The sequence below is a fragment of the Hemiscyllium ocellatum genome, chromosome 20 (genome assembly GCF_020745735.1).
Source record: "Hemiscyllium ocellatum isolate sHemOce1 chromosome 20, sHemOce1.pat.X.cur, whole genome shotgun sequence".
Lineage (NCBI taxonomy): Eukaryota > Metazoa > Chordata > Chondrichthyes > Orectolobiformes > Hemiscylliidae > Hemiscyllium > Hemiscyllium ocellatum.
Window position 1 is genome coordinate 9,933,906 of NC_083420.1, and position 26,001 is coordinate 9,959,906.

General features: G+C 41.3%; 1 protein-coding gene across 1 annotated transcript in view; it reads right to left on the minus strand.

Moving 5' to 3' along the window:
* clec16a (C-type lectin domain containing 16A) overlaps positions 1 to 26,001 on the minus strand; it is a 269,043-nt gene that overhangs the window by 101,748 nt on the left and 141,294 nt on the right. The window contains exons 16-17 of the mRNA XM_060840490.1: positions 21,178 to 21,222; positions 2,878 to 2,928 (exon numbers count right to left, since the gene is read on the minus strand). Coding sequence (XP_060696473.1) covers positions 2,878 to 2,928; positions 21,178 to 21,222 — 96 coding nt within the window. The remainder of the gene's footprint in view (positions 1 to 2,877; positions 2,929 to 21,177; positions 21,223 to 26,001) is intronic.

Below are 26,001 nucleotides of genomic sequence, written 5' to 3' on the forward strand. Positions count from 1 at the left end.
TTCCAATTAAACCTGTTGGACTATAATCCACAGGAGCGATTAGATTCACAGCATTGATCTGTTTCTTGGAATTACTCCTCCATATGACCTCAAGAGGTCCAGGCAGAAGAAAATTAATGAATTTTCTTCTGGATCCTGGGTGGAATGCATTTTCTGTCCATAATTTCTCTGCCTTCTGCACTGCTCCTGAAGTCTACTGGGTTTGACAACTATTCAGCTCTTTACCCTACAAGCTATTTTTGGTGGATGTTCTCAAATCCAGGCTCAATCTTGGCGAAAATTCCTAGCAATGGTCACATTATAATGATCAGCAGAAGGAACTTTTGTTTTTGGTCTTTGCTGATGTGGAGGCATTGAGATCAGTAGCAATACTACAATGCTGCTCTGTGAAGTTAAAAGAATAATTGAAAGGTCAAAATACATTTACTGTTTGTTTTCATGCTTTTCTGGAATATTGCCACTCGCTTGTCAACCAAATGTGGGAGAAAGAAAACTAAAATAACGCTTAACTGGAAAAAAATTATGACCTGGAGACCTAGGTTCAAAACATTCATTTCCAAGTAAAATTAACAATTATAGAACCCTGCCAATAGTAACAAAGTATGTGGATAATGACTTCTAAAATGCTAAAAATCAGGAAAAAAAGGAAAGTATCAGAAGCATACAGTATGTGAAAAGAAGTGTTTGGCTAATATCTTGAGTGAATAGCTCAGAGCTAACAATCTGGTGGATATTGGGGTATTATTTTGGGTGGGAGAGCACAGTGGCTCAGTGGTTAGCACTGCTGCCTCACAGCACCTGGGACCTGGGTTTGATTCCAGCCTCCACTGTGTAGAGTTTGCACATTGTCCCTGGGTCGGCAGGAGTTTCCTCCAGGCGCTCCAGTTTCCCTCCCCTCCCCCCCCACAAGAGTCCAGAGATGTGCACATTAGGTGGATTAGCCATGGGAAATTGCCCATAGTATCCAGGGATGTGTAAGCTGGGTGGATTGGCCACAGGAAATGCAGGGTTACAGGTGCGTGGGAGTGGGGTCAGTCTGGGTGGAATGCTCTTCGGAGGGCCACTGTGGACTCAGTGGGATGAATGGGATGCTTTCATATTGTAGAGATTTTATGATTCAAGGATAAGATGACCCGAAATAAACGAGGAACAGGATGGGAAAGAATCAAAGTTAAACACAGTCAAGACACAGATACTTGCAGCCGGTTAGCCTCCGAGTTTAATGATCAACTGACAGGACTTTTTTTTTCAAATGGAAGATCAAAGAATCCCTACAGATGAAGAGGAAAAATCTGGACGACTGCTCATAGGTCACATTTCAACAGCTTAGTTGTCTCAGAAAATAAGAAAGGACTAGAATGCAACAGGGCATGTATCAGACTTCAGCCATTCAAAATATTAGTTGAATCACACTTGGAATCGTCTAAGCAGCTTTGTGAACTTGCCCCAAACATTTTACTGAATCAGATGGGTTTTTACAATAATTCACTCCTGATCTAGGATTGTTATTTTAGCTTCAGGTTTTGGTGAATTCAAATTTCATCATCTGCCATGGCAGGGTCAAACCCTTATCTCCAGAACATTAACTTGAAGTCTTGGTTTACTAGCCCAGTGGCATGGCCACTGCATCACCACCTCCCTTCAGGTTTGTCAGAATTACATGTGGACTCCACAGGTTAAGGTGGAAGAAAGGATTATGTGAACCAAGGCTATATTTCCTGAAATTCAAAAAGTATAGGGGCGATTTGATTGATGTTTTGAAGATATTTTGTTGAATGGATAGGGTAAATAGAGAAAAACTAGTTCTGCTGGTTGAACATCTGGGAGTACAGGGCATGGTCTAAAAATTAAGTGAAGTCCTCAAAGGAGCAAAATCAGTAGAGACAGAGGGTGATATAAATTCGGAATGTTAATCCACAAACTACAATTGATATTTTATCAATTATACTTGTAAATGGGAGCTTGAAATATTTTTGTTCCCCAAAGATATTAAGGAATGTGGAGTAAAAATAGATTTGTGGAGGTAGGTCACACACCAGCAATGATTGTACTAAATGGTGGAACAGGTTCAAGAGGTTAAAAGCCTCCCTATTTTCCACTGTTCTCAACACCATCCAATATCAGTGGTTAGCTCTGATGCCTCACAGCGTCAGGGACCAGAGTTCAATTATTGCCGAGGGCGACTGTGCAAACTCTGTACAGACATTCTCCCAGTGACTGCTTCAGTTTCAACTGGGTGCTCCGGTTTCATCCTACAGTCCAAAGAGGGATTAGCCATGGGAAATGCAGGGTTACAGGGATAGGGTAGAGGGATGAGTCTGGGTGGGACGCTCTTCAGATTTGACGTGGACTTATTGGGCCGAATGGCTTGTTTCCTCATTTGTAGGGATTCTCGGATATAAGTTTGCAATCGCTTTCAGATTAAGTGCATAAATTATATTGATATTGAAAAATATATTCCATACTAATTACCAATAGAAAATCTAAAATATTTTTCAATGATGTACATTAGTTATAATGATAAACTATTATACTCCAAATGCCTCCAATTAAGATGCTTCTTGCACCTTTGAAAAGCAATGATTAGATTTCCCAAGGAGGTATGAAGGCTGAAAAGAGGATCGATTTAGAATATCTGTTCTTGTACAATTCTAGGGTTACAGTACTGCAACACATTTGTGTAATGTTCAACATTAAGAAAACATTACCCTGTCACACAAATGAATGATTTACATTTAAGAAATATACAAGCTTGTATCAACAAATTCAGAAAGCACAAGGTTCAAGCTGTACAAATACATAATCATGGAATTTAGGGTATACAGATCAAATTACTTGAGTTGAATGGATATTGACCGTACTAAGACACTCACTTACCATCATGGCTCGATATTCATCTTCGAACATATCAAGGAAAATTTCTTCCCCCTACGAACAGAAGAAACACAAAGTCAGTAACTTAATTAAACTTTTTCAAAAAGTCCTCTCTCCAAGGTAACAACTTCCATATAATGCTCACAAAGGTGAATGAATTAAAAATGTGCTTCGTCTGAGAAAGGAAGTGATGAGGGAAAATCGGACAACGGCATTGCAACTTCGTCAAACTAGAGGACTAAGAATATTGGCTGAGCTATGACAAACGGTTGAGAAGGTTAGGTGCCAGCAGTTTAACTGTAAATATTACTACTTCAATTCTATTTTAGAGAACTGCTTTTATATGCAAGTGTTTACATTTTGCATCAACTACCGTCGACAGTATGGCACAAAATGTCCCCCCAATATAATGCTTCAGCTAATACAAAAGCTAACATGGTCAAGTGAACTCTACTGATGCAGATTAAACCACAAATATTAGAAATGGGCATGCTCTGCACCAATTTTAAGGGCATAAAACAGATGTCAACATAGACAGTCTGTAGTCAAAAAGGGTGGTGCTGGAAAAGCACAGCCAGTCAGGCAGCATACGAGGAGCAGGACAGTCAATATTTTGAGTACAATCTCTTCATCACGGATGCTGACCTCCAGCATCTGCAGTCCTCACTTTTTCCAAGTTGATTATAACCTGACTGCAAAGCCTCTTTCAGAGATGCCCACCTTGAAGAAGTTCACCTTCTCCCTCCACAAGGATCTCCCTCACTGAATCCTCAAGGTCGAAAGACATTCCCGATGAAAAGCTTATGCGCGAAACATCGACTCTCCTGCTCCTCGGATGCTGCCTGACTGGCTATGCTTTTCCAGCGCCACCCTTTTGACTGTGGCTTCCAGCATGTGCAGTCCTCACTTTCTTCTCAAATAGTCTGCACCCAATCTACATACTGGACACTGTATCAAAGTCATGTCTCATTCTTTTAAAATATCTCAAGAGTCAGCTCAAGCAGTGCTTGGATCCCTTGAATAGGTTTGCCTGGGGTTTGCAAGAAGTCCTTATTTCAAATCAGTTACTTAAAAGCAGGCAGCAGACTTTCCCGGTGAAACTACAAGGAGCAGAATACTCAGCTAACTTGCAATGCGTGTGAATGTCCATCATGGCCTGCAGCTATCACTGTTGTGGGACTGATCAGAGGGCTGATGGCCAAAGCCTGCACACATAGCAATTGCCTCTGGATCGATGTCCAGTTTCCTGCTACAGGAAAAATTAGGCCCAGGACTCTATATGGTTAAGTTTCAGGTCTACCCTGGTGTAGGGATAATTTCCTGTACCTAGCTCATTATAGTAGCATACAATGTCTCTTCCTAAATGTCAACCAAGTATCAGCCATTTCAAATCAACTGCACGGAGAGAAATAATGCCCTTTAATTGTTTACTTATACATTTCAAGATCAATATGAATGTAAGAATTAGGAAGTAGAAATCAGAACAGCAACACAAGGGGTTGTTCGTCATCTGATCTCAGCTAGCTCCTCAATCATTTACCATCTATTTTCTATGAAATAACATGCATTTCAACAATTAGCTCTTTCCAGAGAGAGAGATGCTAAAATAGTAACAAAAACGGTAGTCAGATAAAAATGTATTTCCTGCGCCTACAGATTATATAAATAAACTAGGCATAAAGTTCACAAGTTAACTGCCTGGATTTCTTTTCATTGAAGCATAAAGGTTTGAAATAAAAAGATCACAAAATGCACATCACTAGTCACTTCAGATTTGAATACATATCCACAATCCACACATGGTATTCTACTACGTAGCCTTTCCATCATCTGCTTTCAACTGCACGTGCTTTAACTTGAGCTAACAGTATTTCATGTAGAACCTTACTCATAGCTTTCAAAAGCTATTACAGTCAGTTTCACCATCAGAAGAAAACGTCTCAGGCAAATCATTTTTTTTAAGATCTAGATAGAAACCTCAATTAAACCAATCCTTTACCTTCTGTATTACAGAAACTACATGTTCAGTTTATGGAATTTATCAATTTATAATCAAAAGCAGCTACGTCTATACACCTCTCCAGACTCGTACTTTAGTTATTTGCTCAAAATTTTAATTGGGTTTGTTGAACATTACCTATCATTTACAAACTGTTATTGCTCTCTCTAACGATCTCAAATTTCTCTTGCTGCTCATTGTCCTTATATATAAGATTCCAATAATCATCCCACAGTAGATGCGCAGCAGTTTAACAAGAGTCAAACAAATTAATGCACCTCTCTCTTTGCATTGATTTATCTTGCATTTTCTTCAAGCTAGAGAGAATAGCTTGAGCCACAGATTTCTCCACAGGGATGATGGACCAAAGAGCGGTTGAAATAGACTGGGCTTTCTTTAATTTCCCGAGATCAAATTATTCAATCCAATGATTTCTCCCATTTAGCAGTTAGGTTGAGAAATAATTTCATAAGCCAAAAAACAGGGAGTTCAAAGTAATGGCTGGGGGCCAGACAATTCCTCACTCAAGTGATGTTTTGCTTCAGCTTTTTTTTACAATTTTCTACCCTGGGTCGGTAGGGTGGCTCAGTGGTTAGCACCGCTGCCTCACAGCACCAGGTAACCAGGTTAAATTCCAGTCTCAGGCGATTATCTGTGTCGGTGTGGGTTTCCTCCAGGTACTCCAGTTTCTTTTCATAGACCAAAGATGTGCAGGTTAAGTGGATCAGCCATGCTAAAATTGCCCCAGTGTCCAGGGATGTGTAGATTAGGGAAATGCAGGGTTACAGGAATAGGGTTTTGGGGTGGGGGTGGGTGAGTTAGTGTGGATTTTTTGGGCCGAATGGCCCGTTTTGAAACTGGTCTATTCAATGACCATGTAACTCCTCAATTGAGTTAGGCGTATACGTGAACTCCTTTTTATTTTCCTGCTTTGTACAGAAGTAATGCATGCGAAATTTATGTCTTGATATGAGTGATGGTTTAATCAATTCAATATGTGGGAAATCTACTCCATTTCAAATGAAAGCCTAAATTGCTTTGTTAAGTGAGACAGCTTTCTGCTGGCTGATCCATTTGTCAACATAAACAAGGGCCCCTGAGAAAAAGGTCGCAGCAAAATATTCTGCAAAAGCTCTGAGCATGCCCTCCCATTTAACTATTATGGGGGCCTCAAATGGGTTACAATTCCAGAGCGTGAGTCAATTTCTTCAGATTGGCTCACTGGAAAGCAAGAATATTTTGCAGAATGCAAGCTGGCTAGCTGTATTCCTACTGCTAGGTGCAAGAACACTGACTTTTGATAAAAAGCTGCACTCCCCATAAAATAGGGCAAAGCAACATGACAATCTCAATAAGCAATGTTTACACTTTGAAACCTCAGAACCAAATAATCTGGGTCCTGTCCATCTGAATTCACATTGCTCCATAAATCACTGATGGAGAAAGCAAACCAATGGTGGTAATTTGTTCAAAGGTAGCATAGGACAATGAACAAACTGTGACCTGCACAAATAAAGAACACTCTGATCTTCCAATCCACAATTTGGCAGAATCCCAGAGACGAAATGTGTTTTGCTCGTTCCACTTTTAAACAGATATTAATCTCCCTTCAAGTATGTCATAACTCTAGGTTACAATGCAATGTTCTCCTGCTGCAAGCACAGAGTGGCCTCAAATGCATTTCAAATATTTATATTCATGTGCAAGTGGGAAACAAATTAAACATTTAAAAGATGATCGCAGACTACAAAATGGGAAAATTTAATCTATGCATGTTCCCAAAATTTTCGAGAAAGGTCAAGGAATGATTTGCTGCAGTCAAAACAGTTCGAGTTTAAAAAGATTAAAACATATAGTCATAATCCCTTAAAAGTTGAACTGAAAGCATTGGCTTAGCAACCAAGGAACAGCGTTAGGCAATTGGAACTGCCATTTTGGTCTTATATTGAAGGTTCCTGCCAGAATTTTAAATAATCAATTCCTAAGCAGAACTATACACAATGTGAAGGTTATTATACCAACATTTACATAAAAAAAGTGCAAGTATAGCACCACCATTATCTTATGGAGATTGGATAAATATTTCTGCATATTGAAAGCCAATGTTCAAATGTCCAATCCTTAGTTTGTATGGACTGTGTACTGGTATCCCACAGAGAATGGCCGCCACACAAACTAAATGTTCCCTCTTATTCTTAAGTTGCTGGTCTTGCTGTTCTGATTAGAATTTACATACAATTAGCTTTTGGGGATAAAAGCGCCCTTTCAAAATCTGCAGATCACAAAGTTTAAAAAAAACTCAACAAATACATTTAAAAAATGTAAACCCAAGTAAACTCGTTGACTGCATTTTAAGGCCTGTGGGTATACAATACTGTCAGAGCAAACAAATAGATGATTTTAATATTTGGTTACTTAACAATAACATCCTAATGTCAACATTTTAAATATTTAGTGGATAATACCCATGTATCTAAGTTTGCGAGTGAAAGTCCCTGACATTATTGTAATCTTTAAACCAGTAAAAAGTATTTTCTACATAAAAATATAATTAGATACTTCTGTAAAAGAAACAGACTTTTCAATGCTTATAATTCACTTCAAGCTTCAATGCAATTGTTCTCTGTTGTGGCCAACTACATTAGTGTTCTGGTTAAGATCCTCTCCTTACCTCCATTTTCTCTTAGAATTTGAATTCAATTCATCACTGTTGCTTTCATCAGAATACTCTTGGTTACAATTACATTTAAGAGGTCTAGCAAATTGGAACAGCACAACATTCACACAACAATAAGTGAGTTATCTCATCGAATACCCCTTCTCAGCTCCCCTAATAAATTCCATTATTCAAATCTGGAGTTCTGCTTACAACGCTAATTTTTAAATTCATTAATGGGACGTGGGCACTGCTGGTTAGATCAGCATCCCAAGTTGCCCTTGAGAAGGTGGTGAGCTGCTTTCTTGTACCATCCATGTGTTGTAGGTAGACCCACAATACCATTATTGAGTTCCATGATTTTCATCCAGCACCACTGAAGGAAGTGATATATTTCCAAGTTACAATAGTGAGAGATTTGGAGAGAGATTTGCAGGTAGTGGTGTTCCCAAGAACCTGCTACCGTTGCCTCTCTAGATGGAGGTGGTCTTGTGTTTGGAAAATGCTGTCAAATAAGTCTTGTTGTTTTTCTGCAATGCATCTTACAGATGGTACACACTGCTGCTACTGAGCATTAGTGGAGGAGAGAGTGAGTGCTTGTGGATATGGTGGCCCACCAAGTGGGCTTGGTCGAAGCTGCATTCATCCAGGCCAATGGGGAGTATCTCTTCTTAGTCATAGAGATGTACAGCATGGAAACAGACCCTTCGGTCCAACCTGTCCATTCCTGATTTGTGCCTGGTAGGTGACAGATAGGTGTTGGATGGCCATGAGGGGAGTTAATCGTTGCAGGATTCCAAGCCACTCACTTACTCTTGTAGCCACGCCTCGTCAAGTTCAGTTCCTGGTCAATGGTAACTGCTAAAATTTTGCCATGGGGAATTCAAAATTGTTGTCATTTTTGAATGTCAAAAGGTGATGGTTAGATTCTCTCTTGTTTTGAGATGGTCATTGACTAGCATTTGTCTAGCATGAAAGTTACTTGCCACGTTTCAGTTCAATTCTGGGCAGTGTCCAGTTTTGTTGCATTTGGATACGCACTGCTTCAGTTTGAGGAGTTGGAATGGTGCTGGGTATTGTGTAATTCAGTAAACATTCCCCACTTCTTCTGGCCTTATGATGGAGGGAAGATTATTGATAAAGCAGCTAAAGATGGTTGGGCTGAGGACACTATCCTGAGGAACTCCTGCAATGATATCCTGGAGCTGAGATGATTGACCTCCATAATCATGAAAATCGTGCTTTGTGCCAGGGAGAGATTCCCTCCCTTCAACTCCCACTGATTCCACTTTTTCTAGAGCTCCTTGATGCCACACTATGTAAAATACATCCTTGTTGTCAAGGGTAGTTAGTCAAAGTTAATCTCTGGAGTTCATGTTTGAACCAAGGCTGTAATGAGGTCCTTAGTAGAACTCAAACTGAGCAGTGAGCAGGTGCTGCTTGATAGCACTATTTAAATGATACCTTTCAACACTTTACTGATGATCGAGAGTAGACAATAATTGATTGGATTGGATTTGCCCTGCTTTTTGTGTATAAGACTTACCTGGGCAATATTCCACAATGCTGGTGATTGCTAATGTCATAGATGTACTGCAGCAGCTTGGCTAGGGGAGCGGCAAGTGCTGGAGCACAAGCATTCAGTGACATTGGCAGAATGCTGTCAGGGCTCGCAGCTTTTTCAGTGTCCAATAGGCAGAGGGTCATATAGCGCGGAAACAGATCCTTCCATCTAACCCGCCTGTGCCAATCAGACATCCCAATCTGACCTAGTCTCATTTGCCAGCACTTAGCGCATATCCCTCCAAACCCTTCCTATTCATACACGTATCCAAATGTCTTTTAAATGTTAGTAGCTCCAGACATTTCTTGATATCAGAGAATCAAACTTGGCTGAAATCCGGCTTATGAGACGCCCCAGAGGCTGAGATGGACAATTCACATGGCATTTTTGGATGAAGTAATTGGAAATGCTTTATTCTTATCTTTTGCACTGAATACAGGGCTCCTCCTTCATTAAGGACGGGGAATTCTGTGGCACGTTTTCTTCCAGTGATTTGTTTAATTGTCCACCACCATTTACAACTAGATGTGGCAAGACTGCAGAGCTTAAATCTTATCCGTTAGATTTTGATTTCACAACTATCACTTGATGCTTATCTTGTTTGGCACAAATAGTCCAATTTGTAGCTTCACCACAACACTTCATTTTTAGTTAGGTATGCCTGATGCTGTTTTTGAAATGCCCTTCCACACCTGTTACTGAAACAGGGTTGATCCTCTGGCTTGATGGCATTGGTATAATAGGGAATATACTGGGCCTAAGATCACATTGTGTTGGTGTGTGATCCTGCTGCTGCTGATGATCCGCAGTGCCTCATGGACTGCTCAGTCTTGAGTTGCTAGATCTGCTCAAAATCTTTCCCATTTAGCATGGTGATAGTATCACAGAACAGTGTAAGGTGGGCTCAATGTGAAGATGGGATTTCATCTTCACATGGCCTATTTAATGATCACTTTTACCAAACTGGACAGATAAATCTGCAGCAAGTAGACGGATGAGGATGAGATCATGTAGGTTTTTGCCTCGTGTTGGTACCCTCACTACCTGTCACAGACCAAGCCTAGCAGCAATGTCCTTTAGGACTTGACCAGCTCAAAGTCAAGCTGCTGAGTCACACTTGGTGATAGATGCTGAAATCCCACACCAACAGTACTTTATGTGCCTTTGCTACCCTCAGGTGATTCCTCCAAGCGGTCTCCAACATGGAGGATTGATTGAACAGCTGAGGAGTGGCATACTACCCATGTTTGATCTGGTGCCATGAAACGTCATGGGATCCGGAGTCAACCTTGAGGGCTACAGGGTAACATTCTCTGGGCTACATATTACTGTTGCAACACCTCTGCTGGGTAGGTCCTGCCAATGGGACAGAACATACCCAGGGATAACGATGTGATGCCTGGGATATTGTTTGTATGATTCTGTGAGTATGATTATATCAGGCTGTTGCTTGGCTAAATCGGAGACACAGGCCTCCCAATTTTGGCACTAGCTCAAATATTAGGAAGGAAGACTTTGCAGGATTGACAGGGCTGTTTTTGATGTTGTTTCCAGTGCCTAGGCAATCTTAGGTGGTCCATCCAGTTGTGTATCTTTTTTGAAGCGTTCCAGCAATTGTTATATTGCTAGGTTTTCCACAGAGCATTTAAAAGTCAACCACATTGAGCCATAGAATTGTACAGCACTGAAACAGACCCTTTGGTCAATTGTCCATGCCAACCAAGTTTCCCAGCGAAACTTGTCCCATATTGCTCAAAACATTTCCTAATCATGTAAATGCTCAAATGCCTTTTAAATGCTGGAACTGAACCTGCATCTGCCACTTCCTCTGGCAACTTATTCAACATACAAACCACCCATTGTGAAAAAGTTGCCACTCAGGTCCTTTTTACATCCTTCTCTTCTTGGCTAAAAATTATGTTTTAGTTTTGAACTTCCCAACTCCAGGGAAAGACCTTAGCTATTCACCTTATCTATACCCTTCATGATTTTATAAACCCTTTATGAGGTCATGCTCAACCTCCTACACTCCAGGAAAAAAAAGTCCCAGTTTATCCAGCCTCTCCTTATAACTCGACCCACCAGTCCAAGTAACATCCTGTAAATCTTTTCTGCACCCTCTCTAATTTAATAATATCCTTCCCTTCTGAGGGCAACCAGAACTATACACAGTACTCCAAAAGTGGCCTCACCAATGTTCTGTAGAACCAGAACATGACAACCTCAACTCCTATACTCACTGGTCTGAGAAATGAAGGCAAGCGTACCAAAACCTTCCTAGCGACTCTATCTACATGTGACTCAAATTTCAAAGAGTTATGTACCCAAGGTCTCTCTGTTCTACAACACTCCCCGGGATCCCACCATTAACTATGCAAGTCTTGCCCTTGTTTGTCTTCCCAAATGCAACATCTCACATTTATCTAAATTAAACTCAATCTGCCACTCCTCAGTCCATTGACCTAGTTGATCAAGATCCCTTTGTAATCTTAGATAATGTTCTTCATTGTGTACTATATCAATTTTGGTGTCACCCGCAAATTTACTAATCATGCTTCTTCTATTCTCACCCAAATCGTTTATGAAAATGACAAAAAAAACAGTAGACCCAGCACCGATTTCTGAGGAACACAGCTGGTCACATGTCTCCAGTCTGAAAACAACCCTCTACCACCACCCACTGTCTCCTATTGTCAAGCCAATTCTGTAATCCAATTTGCAAGCTCTCCCTGAATCCCATGTGATTTAACTTAACTAACTAGTCTACTATGCAGAACTTTATCAAAGGCTTTACTAAAGTCCATGTAGACAATATCTACCGTTCTGTTCTCATTGTGCTTTTTGAGTAGGTGACCAAGAAGACCAATCAAGTTTGAGTGTCACGATTTCCCATGCACACAGACATACCGGCTATCCCTCATCAGTCCTTTCTTCCCCAAACGCCTATAAAGACTGACTTTCAGAATCTCCTCCAACAACTTGCCCATCACTGATGTCAGAATCACTGGTCTACAGTTCCCAGGCTTCTCCTTACAGCATTTCTTAAATAAAGGCACATTAACCACACTCCAATCCTCCTGCAACTCACCCATGGCTGTGAATACACAAATATTGCTGCTTGGGCTCAGCAATTTCTTTCCCAGCTGCCCATAATGTCTTAGGATACATGTGATAAGATCCCGGGAGATTTATCAAAAAACCAAAAGAACTGCAGATGCTGAAAATCTGAAATAAAAACAGAAGTTGCTGGAAAATCTCAGCAAGTCTGGCAATATCCTTGGCAAGAGTTAATATTTCTGGTCCAGTGACCTTTATTCAGAACTTTGGAGATTTAGCTATCTTTCTGCTTTTTAAGTCCTCCAGCGCTTCCTCTTCTATAATATGGACTGTTTTCAAGAAATCAATACTTGTTTCCCCAAGCTCCATGACTTCCAAGTCTTTCTCCACAGTAAATACTGAAGCAAAATATTTGTTTAGTATCTCTCCCATAACCTGTGGTTCCATTCATAGATTAGATTAGATTAGATTACTTACAGTGTGGAAACAGGCCCTTCGGCCCAACAAGTCCACACCGACCCGCCGAAGCGCAACCCACCCATACCCCTACATTTACCCCTTACCTAACACTACGGGCAATTTAGCATGGCCAATTCACCTGACCCGCACATCTTTGGACTGTGGGAGGAAACCGGAGCACCGGGAGGAAACCCACGCAGACACGGGGAGAACGTGCAAACTCCACACAGTCAGTCACCTGAGTCGGGAATTGAACCCGGGTCTCAGGCGCTGTGAGGCAGCAGTGCTAACCACTGTGCCACCGTGCCGCCCACCACCCGTCTTGCTGATCTTTAAGGGGGGCCCTATGCTCTCCCTAGCTGCTCTTTGCCCTTCATAGAATTGTAGAACTTGTTGGATTATCCTTGGCCTTATCTGCCAAGGCCATCTCATATACTGTTTTTACCCTCCTGATTTCCCTCTGAAGTATGCCCCTACTTCCCTTACACTCAAAAGATTTACTTGATTCCAGTTGACTCTGCCGGACATAAGCCTCCTTCCTATTCTTGACCAGAGCCTCTATATCTTTATTCATCCAATGTTTCCTAATCCTACCAGCCTTACCCTTTACACTTCAGGAACATACTGTCTAAATTCTCATTATCTCAGCTTTGAAAGCCTTCCAATTGGCAGTTATTCCTTTACCTGTGAACAGTTCTACCCCAATCAACCTCAAAGTTTCTGTCTCATATTAACATTGGCCTTACTCCAATTTAGAACTTTAATTTTTAGTCAAGATTTTCCATAACTCTTTTAAACTAATAGGATTATAATCAGTGGTCCTAAAGTGCTGTACCACTAGCACTTCAGTCACTTAACCTTCTCTTGGGAAATAAGGCAGGTCAAGTCATGGGACATGGGCATTGCTGGCTAGCAGCATTTATTGCCCATCCGTACTTACCCTTGAGATGGTGGGATTGAGCTGCCATCTTGAACCATTGCAGTCCACCTGTTGTAGGCTGACTCACATTGTCTTTTGGGTGGGAATTCCAGGATTTCAATTTTCACCAACACTAGCATGCCACTTCCTTTTCATTTTGCCTGTTCTTCATACCCTTGCATGATCCATTCCCAATCCTGGCCACCTCAAAGCTATGCCTCTGTTGTCACAATTTTATCAAACCCATTTACATGCTGTTAGTCTATTTTATTACAAATGCTCCTGCATTTAGATATAGTACCTTTAGAGTTCTCTTTTTGACACTTTGTTTTAAAATATCATTTTTACACCTAGCCCTGGTTTCTGCTGCTTTCCAATTTTTCACTTTTCTACCTTTCACTTCCTTGTTTGGTTTCTGCGCTGATCCCCAAATCCCTTGCCTCTGGAGTGTAAACCCACTAACTGTACTACCAGATGATAGGGTGAAACTCATCTACCATATCCAGATCCCATCTGCCCCAGTATTGGTCTCCATGTCACAAGAACTTAACATCACCCCTCTTGATACACATTCCAACATTCTTTTGTCCTCTTTCTGACCTGCTGGGGTGTTTCAGAGAACACCTCTGGGACATCCGGACCAACCAACCCAACCACCCCGTGCTCAACACTTCAACTCCCCATCCCACTCCACCAAGGACATGCAGGTCCTTGGACTCCTCCATCGCCAGACCATAGCAACACGACGGCTGGAGGAAGAGCACCTCATCTTCTGCCTAGGAACCCTCCATCCACAAGGGATGAACTCAGATTTTTCCAGTTTCCTCATTTCCTCTCCCCCCCCCACCCCTGGTCTCAGTCAAATCCCTCGCAGCACCACCTCCCTAACCTGCAATTTTCTTCCTGACCTCTCCGCCCCCACCCCCACTCGGCCTATCACCTTCACCTTGACCTCGTTCCACCTATCGCACTTCCAACACCCCTCCCCCAAGTCCCTTCTCCCTACCTTTTATCTTAGCCTGCTGGACATACTTTCCTCATTCCTGAAGAAGGGCTCGTGCCTGAAACGTCGACTCTCCTGCTCCTTGGATGCTGCTGCACTTTTCCAGCAACACATTTTCACCTCTTTCTGATCTCCCAAGCATATGGCAGTAGCAGCACACTGGAGATTACTATGCGAGGTTGCGTTTTACATTTCCTTGCTGCCTGTATGTTGTTTGCAGGACCACATCCCTTTTGTCAGTGGTACTAAGTAGGCAATGACCTCTGGCTGTTTTCTCACTCCCTTCAAAACATTCCGCAACTGCTCAGTGACATCCTTGATCCAGTCAGAAAGAAGCAATGCTATCATGTGTGTGGTCACAGAAATGTTGATTGGTTCGCCTCACAATAAAATGCCTCATCATTACTGCTCTCTCGCTTTACTCTTTCTGGCTTTGTGTAGTGAGCTGTTCAAGGAACCTCAGCAAAATGTTGAGCCAAACATGTACAAAAGAGTTCAACTGCACAGGTGGAGAGAGAGTGTTTTTCTCTTGCTATTTCATTGCATTTGGTCTCACAAAACTAGAGTCAATGGGGGAGAACTATTTGTTAGGAGTCACTCCTAGCACAGAGGAAGATGTCTGTGATTGTTGGAAGGCAATCAGCTTTGTGTTGGGATAACACTGCAGGAGTTCCTCAGAAAATTTACTAAACCTCCCGAGACAGCATCTTCCAAATTCATACTTATGCCATCCTGAAGAATGGGGCAGCAAATACATGGGAACACCACTACACGCTAGTCTCCTTCCAAGCTGCTCACGATCCTGACTATCACCATTCCTTCACTGCCAAAGTACTGTGAAAGTACTCCCTAACACACTGTGGAATAGACCATAGAGGTACCTTATTGCCACCTGCTCAAGGGCAGTCTGGGGTGGGCAATAAACACTGGTCCAGTCAATGACTCTTAAATGTCATGAATTAATAGCAAAAATGATCAAGGATGGATTGTAGTTTAGAAATCCCAGAGACTGAAAGCTTTTAGGGCAGTCTTGTTCAAGACCTAATAGGGGTCAAAAGCAAATGCAATTTGTCCCCTAGAAAAGACACTGGGGCAGTCCAAGGAAAGCTCAGTTACATCGGCGTGGCCATTTAACTTGGAAAGCTTCCAGACCAGGAATGTTCAATTAAAATTCAGTAGAATATTAAAGGGTTGAGAAAGTCTAAACTCCTCACTTCTCAATATAAAACTTCACAATTCTCAAGACAGAACTGCGGAAAAGTAGTAAAGTTGAACTTTAAGATTTGATACAGAAGAACTGCTTCTCTGAATTTGAATCACTATAAAGTAATGGTATTGGGGAATAGATTACATTTCGCATCCCTTTGTGTTTAAAAATTTTACAAACTGTTCAGACAGGGTGGGCTTTTGTTCCTTTTGTGTAATTAACTTCTACTTTATAGTTAGGGACAATCTGGGGCCTTGGGTGTCCACATTTAAGCGATGGCTTTAAACAAAAAGTAACAATGTTGGAACTATCAAGCTAGCCTTCATTACCGAATCAGACTCGTACATTGGAAACGTCAGATGGAATCATAACAAAACAATGTCACTGGGCAACAGTTCTTTTAGGCGCAATTACTCAAGATGTTGCAAAACCTTCTCAAAGCTGCAAATTTGCTGTTATATAAATAAAAGTGGAAGCAGCATTCCATTCTGGTCAGCCTACTTAGTAAATAAACCTATTACATGTAGGAATTGCAAGAAAACTCCTGAATTAGTCTTACTTTAACAACCAAATGTCTGGAGTTCTGATGCCATATTTTGCAAATAAATTTAAAATTGGCTACAAACCACAGACGAGACAAGTAAAGAAAGAAATACTCACTAAATAATTCCAACCCAATAAAAAAATAAACTAAAAAAGTTAATGAAATTTGCTATGCAGAAAGCAGTTGAAATGTTTGTGCAAGGAAGTTTAAAAAAACAAAATAGATTTTAAAAAGGCACAGCTTGCTTTCAGCAACATGCTTGAGTGTTAATTCACTAACATAATTACTAGTAAATCAAATTACCTTCACTGAATCCTCCATTATTAGCATTCTGGAGGTTACCATTGACCAGAAACTGAACTAAGTAATGTTGATATAAGAGCAGGTCAGAGGCTGGGAATTCTGTGGCAAGTAAATCACCTCTAGACTCAACAAAGACTGTGCCCCTAGCTGCAAAGCACAAGTCAAGAGTATGATTGAACACACTCGACTTGCATGGATGGATGTAGCTCCAACAGCGCATAAGAAGTTTGACATTATTTGATTGGTAACCCACCCATGACAGTAGTGTGTACCACCTACAAGATACGCTGCAAAGATTTACCAAGAATTCTTCAACAGCACCTTCCAATTCAGTGACCTTTACAATCTGCAAGGACAAGGGCAGCAGAAACATGGAAACACTATCACCTCAAAAGCTCCCCTCCTGGCAACAAACAATCTTGACTTGGAACCATATAGTTGTTCCATCACTTGGTCAAAATCCTGGAACTCACTCCCTAACAGCACAATGGATGTATCTACATTACATCAACTGCAGTAGCTCTAGAAGGCAGCTCACCACCACTTTCTACAATAAATACTGGCCTGACCAGCAATGCCCACATTCCATGAATTTGAAACTTTCAGGGAAGCTTCTGGAAACCATTATCGGAACAGGGTTAGCAGTCACATGGAAAATGGTGTTGATTAGGATGAGCTGAAAATGTTTTGCTGGAAAAGCGCAGCAGGTCAGGCAGCATCCATGGAGCAGGAGAATCAATGTTTCGGGCATGAGCCCTTCTTCAGAAATGAAGAGAGTGTGCCAAGTAGGCTAAGATAAAAGGTAGGGAGGAGGGACTTGGGGGAGGGGCGTTGGAAATGTGATAGGTGGAAGGAGGTCAAGGTGAGGGTGACAGGCTGGAGTGGGGCTGGGAGCGGAGGTATCAGGAAGATGATTGCAGGTTAGGAAGATGATGCTGAGTTCGAGGGTTTGGACTGAGACAAAGTGGGGGGGGGGAAAGAAGGGAAATGAGGAAACTGGAGAAATCGGAGTTCATCCCTTGTGGTTGGAGGGTTCCTAGGCGAAAGATGAGGCGCTCTTTCTCCAGCCGTCGTGTTGCTATGGTCTGGCAATGGAGGAGTCCAAGGACCTGCATGTCCTTGGTGGAGTGGGAGGGGGAGTTGAAGCGTTGAGCCACGAGGTGGTTGGGTTGGTTGGTTCGGGTGTCCCAGAGGTGTTCTCTGAAACGTTCCACAAGTAGGCGGCCTGTCTCCCCAATATAGAGGAGGCCACATCAGGTGTAGCAGATGCAGTAAATGGTGCGTGTGGAGGTGCAGGTGAATTGGTGGCGGATATGGAAGGATCCCTTGGGGCCTTGGAGGGAAGTAAGGGGGGAGTGTGGGCGCAAGTTTTGCATTTCTTGCGGTTGCAGGTGAAGGTATTGGGAGTGGAGGTTGGGTTGGTGGGGGGTGTGCACCTGATGAGGGAGTCAAGGAGGGAGTGGTCTTTTCGGAACGCTGATAGGGGAGGGGAGGGATGATATGATGTATATGGAGGTTGGTGGGGTAGTAGGTGAGTAGCTCGTAGTGGGGTTCTGTCCTGGTGGCGATTGGAGGGGCGGGGCTCAAGGGTGGAGGAGCAGGAAGTGGAGGAGATGCTGATTACGTCTGGGGGGAATTGCGGTCTTTGAAGAAGGAGGCCATCTGGGTTGTTCGGTATTGGAACTGGTCCTCCTGGGAGCAGATGCAGTGGAGACGAAGGAATTGGGAATATGGGATGGCGTTTTTACAAGGGGCAGGGTGGGAGGTGGTGTAGAATAGGTAGCTGTGGGAATCGGTCAGTTTATAGTAAATGTCCGGTCGTCCAAGATAGAAATGGAGAGGTCTAGGAAAGGGAGGGAGGAGTCTGAGATGGTCCAGGTAAATTTGAGGTCGGAGTGGAAGGTGTTGGTTAGGGAAAGTCAGCATGGATTTCTGAAGGGAAAATCGTATTTAAACTAACTTACTGGAGTTTTTTTTTGAAGAGCTAACAGAACGACTCAATGAGGGTAATGATGTTGATGTGATATGCGTGGATTTCCAAAAGGCATTTGATACACTGCCACACAACAGACGTGATGAATGTTAGAGGTCATGGCATAGAGAGAGATATGGATACAAAATTGACTCAGCAATAACAAATATAACATGATGGTCAAATGATATTTTTCGGTCTTCAAGAAGGTTTATAGTGAAGCTTAAAAATGTGTTGCTGGAAAAGCGCAGGTCAGACAGCATCCAAGGAGCAGGAGAATCGACGTTTCGGGCATAAATTCTGAAGAAGGGCTTATGCCCGAAACATCGATTCTCCTGCTCTTTGGATGCTGCCTGACCTGCTGTGCTTTTCCAACAACACATTTTTCAGCTCTGATCTCCAGCATCTGCAGTCCTCACTTTCTTATAGTGGAGCTTCCCAATGGTCAGTTTTGGAATCCCTAACTGATCTATATTAATAATGTGAATCTTGATGCGCAGGGAACAATTTCAAATTTTTGCAAATGACATTAAACTTGTAAGAATTATAAACTGTGAGGAAGATAGTGTAGAACTCCGAAATAATATTGACAAGCTGGTGGTGTGGGCAGACAAGCGGCAGATGTGGTTCAATGCAGAGAGGTGTGAGGTGATACACTTTGGTTGAAAAACATTGTAAGTGGGAGAGTGGAGGGTGGGCGCTGCAGGAATAGATGGACTTGATATATAGGTCCACAGATCATTGAAGTTGGCAGGACAAGTGAAGAGCAGTTAAAGCATAGAGTGCTCTCAGCTTATTAGTAGGGGCATAGGGTATGAGAGCAAGGAGGTGATGTTGAACTTGTACAAGACACTTGTTAGACTTCTGTTGGAGTATTCTATAATGCCACATTATAGGAAAGATGTAAATGCATTGGACAGAATGCACAAGAGCCGTTTCAGGAATGAGAAATTTCAGTTTGAATTTGTTGGAAAGAAAGCAGAGAGATTTGATGGAGATTTACAAAATCATGAGTGAGTTGGATAGAGTAGACAGGGAGAAACTGTTTGTAAAAATGAATGAGGGGGCATAGGTTTAAAGTGATGTGCAAAAGAAGGGTGATGGGAGATTTTTTTTTCTTCGCTCAGCAAGCAGTTAGTGTATGGAACACGCTGCCTGATTGTGCGACCTACTGTTAATCTGCCGCACTGAGTTATTTACTAGCCGGCTTACCCTGCATTTTTTTTTCAAACCCTCATTCTTGGAATGTGGGCATGACTGGCGAGGCCAGAATGTATTGCCCATCCCCAGCTGCACTTGAGAAAGTGGAGATGGACCTTTACAGTTCATTTGATGTAGGCAGAAATACAATGCCTATGTCCTGCTCATCTCTCTAATGGGATCATCATTTCTCAATCTTGTGTTCACTGAGCTTTTCTTCATGTTGTGCACGTCATTTAATTGCTCAAACAGCTCATCACTCAGTCCCCAGCTTAACTCTCAATTTTTATCCACACTGACTTTGTTCCACTCCCTCCCTAAAATTCAGGGTCAGCTAGCTCAGTTGATTAGACGGATTTGAGATTCAGAGTGACATCAAGAATGCAGGTTCATTTCCCACATTGGCTGAGGTAACCACAAGGGTCTCACTTTCTCAACCTTGCCTGAAGTAATGTAACTACTGCAGTCAAAAACCAAACATCTGACGTTTGTGATGGGGAGAGGGCTTTCAAAATACGGATGGATGCATAAAATAATGCGCTTTATAAAAGAGAGAGGAAAAAAAGTGTGCCCAATGCATGATGAAAGATAAATATTTTTTAAAAAAGGAGGGAGACAGAAAAACTTTAAGAGAATTCCACCTAAGCAATCACAATAACAAATGATAAATTATGAAACAATAATAAAATGCTTCTCCTTAGAAAGGAGACCGTGCCAGAGGATAAAGACATGGTACAAATAACATTCTTCTTTTCATTTATTATGAAAGCCACAGACTCGTGGCAATAGTTCCTTGATTTTATTGACCCAATCATGCAAATTTTATGGTTAAATTTCCCTTTCCAGCTCTAGTTTAAGAAATGATCTGTTAACATTTTACTGTAGGTTTGAGTGCACGTAAAACATTCATCACCTTTGGCTTTCACATTTTTATACCTTTCCAAGACAAGCACTGCAGATAGAGGAGACTTCTGCCCATATTTCATTTTCTTTGATGGTAAAAGAAAATAACTTGGTACTTTCTAACCATATAGAAATGGTCTTTATAGACAATCATGCCCTTTAGTGACTCAATGGAATTGATGATCAGAATTGTCAAAATCATATTCCAGTAGATAATAAATGGTCAATTAAGAAGTGAAATTTTCATTTATCATTAAACCATTCAAATCTATATTCATTAAAATATGTGTGTGATGCATTAGAATTGTCAAGGCAGAGCAATTTTAAAATTTAAGTACCTCCTTTAAAAAACAACAATATTTTCTTTCTAGTATACAGCATGAGATTTTGATTTGTCCATTTTTTTCAGTTTACCCAATTAAATATATTTGAGCACATTTTAAGGTTTCCCGATTACATGGAAAAATTGCACTAACGTCAGCCTACTCTACAAAATACTTGAAAAATCCAGCTTTACCTTATAGAAACGCCGCAATAAGTGGACACTTTCTTCCCTCGCCCCCTGTAAAAAGAATGAAAAATTATAGAGCAGCAGAAATAATGGAACAGTAAAGGAGTGCACAATCTGATTAATTAACGCAAGGCGCATTACACCAAACTGGGTTTCAACCAAGATATAAATAAAAACATATATGGATCAAAACAGAGGAAAAAAACTCTCTAGCTTTACATTCTTACTGTGTTTTCTGGGCAGTTTATGCTCATGTAAATGCAAAATTACAGCACAATCAAAATATGTGTACTCAGCTCGGTGGTTTTGAGAGTCCAATTTAACTGTCAGAGGTAGTCAGAATAGAGAGCTGAAGGCTGAAAAAACATGGAAATATTAACACCTACTTCCTTTTCCATACAGTCAAGTGCATTTATTACTGCTTTTGACTTATTGATGAGTTGACTGCAGGAACAGATTCTCCAAGGCAATGTTTTTAAATGGATTAGTGAAACAGAGATACACAAAAACCTTTTGTGTAAACCTTCCTTCATCTCAATCTTGTCTCTTTTTAGAACAACCTCAATTGAAATACTGAGACTTTTAAAGCATTCAAAATCTCGAGATCAGAAATCCATACAGCATACCACTGGAGTGTACTCTCATGTCAAACCACTCATATTTTCAATGAGCTTGAGCACTAAAGCTCTGTCAGTGAAAAGCAAATTGTGAGGTGCTACCAAGTTGATGGTCCCATGTTGTGTAGTTTGGAGACTTAAAATCTGTGTACAACTATTTGTGCACTTAAGCAATTTATATCAGCATCTGAAATGAATCTCCATAAACTAAGATTACTCGAGCAAACACTCCAGCAAATCATCATCTTCAACAAAAGCATTAAACAAATAGCAAACCATCCCAGTACTTTCATGATCTTCCTGGTAACCACAATGCTGCTGAAATCAAACCTCGTTCAGCCAGTGAGCAGATCGATGAGTTGGAACCTACACAGCCACCAAACCCCCCCCATCCCCTACCCACCAACATTTCAGCCTGCCCCAAATATAACTTCCAATAAGGTATTTATCAATACCCAAAGAAATGTTCTTACATGTCCTGATATATAAACCCGCTAATTTTTTGCCCACTCATTTGCTAATTTATGATACTGCACAGCTTTTGTTTGACTACACTATTCTGCAGCTTGAATTGGGTCAAACTTTGCGCACGCAGAGATAGGTGCAATATCCAGTAAGATGGCAGTGGAGTAAGATGCTCCAGCCAGAGCTCTTCTGCTCCACCCATCCTTTGCCTTTTTCTTTCTTAGCCCCCAACTCTTCTCCCCCCTCTTGACCTTGGACACCCAGCCCTGGCCTCAGAAGTGGGGTGGGCGACGATGCCAGTTATCAGAGCAGGCACGTGGCAACCAGCCGCCTACTGCGGGAGCAGCCCGGTGCAGAGTGGGAGCAGCGACACAGCATGGAGCGTGGTTGCAGCCAGCCGTCAGACCAGGCGGAGGCCTCCTGCTTTGCTCTGCTGTGAACAACCTTTGGAGAGAGATACTATGCTAGTTGTCTTTTTAACTTTGCTATGATCATACTGTGTATAGCTGTAATGTAACTAATTTTCCTTCATTTCTCTGTTCTGTAACTAAGAATTGTACCTAAGATGGTGTCCTAAGTGGCTACTTGTAAACTTTTCACTGCACTCATTTGAGTGCATATGACAATAAAGTAAATCCAACTCAACACATGGAAGAAGGATTAATAGCAGTCGCTCTGTGCGGGCTGTGGTGAATATCAGGAAGTCAGGAGGGATCAGAAAAGTGGTCATGAGAGAAAATGTAACGGCCAAGGCATTGGAGTCAGGGAATAGGGACTGTAAGGTTGAAGGGATGAAAAGAATGGGATACACAGGATTGATGGCATAGGAAGGGGATTTAAAGATGTACAGCAGGAGACAATGAGGGCTGAGAAATAATCTAGCAGCATTCATTTAAGAACAGCGTAAAAATGCTCTGATTAAATTTTGAGAGAGGAAATAGATTTTGTTTTAAAAAGATCATGGATGTGCAGTTGAGATATTTCAATTCCTGCACACCCTCTTCTTTACTTAAGTTTTCCTTTGGTTGCTAATAACATGGTTAATTTAATAACTGATTCTTTTCTCTCAGACCCAAATTATCCACATTTTCTTTATTAATCACTAAACTTGAGAAGTAGCAATGCAACACAAATAGACCGATTAGAAATAAAAGTCCAAAAAGATAGAAGCAATAAAATCATTTTTTGAATTGTTTACTAAGAGCAGATAGTTGACCATTGCAGCTGATGTAGTAGAAGTTACCAATAGCATTTACGTTGGTAGTTGAACAATCAACTTCAAGATTCTAAGTTTTGCATGTTGGTTGAGGTTCTGGTGTCTTAATCCCTTATCTGACTTGCTTAGCTAGCCGACATCAAGCTGACTCAGTGACAGGGGTTCCTTACGATAATTTTTCAACTGTGACCTTCACAACATGTTAATGCTTGAACTCAGGTAGTATACGCACCAAAGTTGAGTCCCACTAACAAACATGAGCAAAGTTGAAACAAGCCTTTTTAAATGACTCTGAATTCTGGAGGAAAAAATATGTATCTACAGTTTGGAACATAATCTATAAGAGATTATCAGCCCCTCATTATCTTGGTTGCCACAAGAGATCCTAATTCAGTCCATTTTGACTTGTCTCTTCCTCCTTCGGAGTGTTATTTGCATTTTCCTTTGCACTTTAAGGTGTGACATAGCATTTTTCCTTCTATCAGCCCTTGTGTGTTCATGACTTTCCTAGGGATGGTGGTGTCTGGAACTTACTGCTAATGTTGAGGTAGCAGTTCTCAATTCTTTTAAGAGAAACCTGGATCTACACCTGAAGAGTTGTAACAGATTAGTAACGAGAAACTAGGATTAGAATAGTTTGTTCAGCCAGCCCAGGTTCAATAACCTGTTTCTGTGGCAGAACTTCACTATGGTATTGGAAAAGCTGGCTATGACTAAAGATAACTTACCTGGTCTGGACTGGATTGCTTGCATCCCAGATTTCGAAGGGAAGTGGAAGGTTAAGATGTAGAAAGTGCCTCAACCCCACTTCCACATCTGTTTCCCCTTTGTTAATCAAACCTATATAGAGTGGCTGAATGCACCATGCGAATTATCATTCAGTGAAAAAAGGAGGGGAGTTGCTGCATCCTTCTCAAGCTCCCCGAGTCAACTGGGAGGCCCCTCTTCCACAGATTTCTTTCTCTATGCCTCCCATATGATAAAAGGTGGAAAAAGGAGCCAGCGCATGGGACCAACACCATCTGAAAGCTCCCCTCCAAACCACATACCATCTTGACGTGGAAATATACTTCTGCACTTGCATTTTCTTTGCTGGGTCAAAATTCTCCTTAGCTAGCAGCACTGTGAAAGCACATTCGCAGTACTGCAGCAGCTGATTTATACAGGTCACCTCCACCTCCATGGCAAACAGGGGATGGACAATCTGTCAGCATGTCATTAATTAAATGAAAATTGCGCCGACTCAAGCAGTTGCAAAAAAAAAGTCACGTCATCATTGAGAATGAATTCTTATCTCAATGGTTCTCGCCCCATAACACTCTCACTGACATAGAATGTGCCTGTTTTTATAAATAAACTTTTGCAGCAGCCCACAAAAGGTCAAAACCAAGTAAAACTGCATTGCGCAATTACACCTACCAAATCCGTAACTTGTGCCTGCATGTTCACTTCAGTAGAGATAAGAAGATTGAGGCAAAATTTCCACCATGTTGCACGGTCTCCCAGCATGATTCACCCAAAATTCACGAGAAAGAAATTCCTAATGCAAGTCATACCCAGAACAAACAAGCTTCCACAACTTTTAGCACAGGCTCAAAAGACACAGTAGTGGAAGGTGACTCTGACTACAAAGGTGACCATGTCTCATTTAATTTATTGTCAAGAATGTAGTGCTGGAAAAGCAAAGCAGGTCAAGCATCATCAGAGGAGCAGGAGAATCGATGTTTTGGGCTTATGCCCTGATGAAGGGCTTATGCCCAATTCGTCGATTCTCCTGCTCTTTGTATGCTGCCTGACCTGCTGTACTTTTCCAGCACTACACTCTTGACTCCATGCTCTAGCATTTGCAGTCCTCACTTTCTCCTCAGTTAATTTATCACAATGACAAGGTGGAACTAAAACAAACTCTTTATAGGTTTGAGTATTAAGAGGCATCACTTAGATGATATTTGAGATACATCAGCAAACTGATGAATCAAACATTTTACTGAACCACTTACTAAAATATCAGCTTCAATTAAACCAAAATTGGTTGTTCACAGGTAGCACATCCGATATGACTATTAAAAATGTTTATATTTCTGATAAATCTGTGTTCATCTGTACTGTATTAATAATACACACAAGACTACCAACATTAAATACATGGAACCCACATAAATGGGCTATCCCAAAAATATTCTTCAAAGGACACAAGGGACCAAAACAAAAGCCGCTTTGGTGGAGTTTTTTTTTAAAAATACCAGCCCATCCAGAACAAATTCTATCTCTGGGATTTGATGTCAAATGGTCCTAACCTAAGAGTAGTTTCTTAGCATATCTAGGTGCAGAGTGACAAACTCCCCAAGTTCCTTGAAAATAGTTACAGTATTTACAATAATCAGGTGAAATGGGATGAGTGGAGTCCTATAGGAGTTTGCGCTGAGGCATGAAGACATTTTATGATTTACATCAATTACTTAAATGAAAGGAAAGAAGGCACACAGTAGCTAAATTTACAGACAATAAATATAGATAGATTGACTTAGTGGG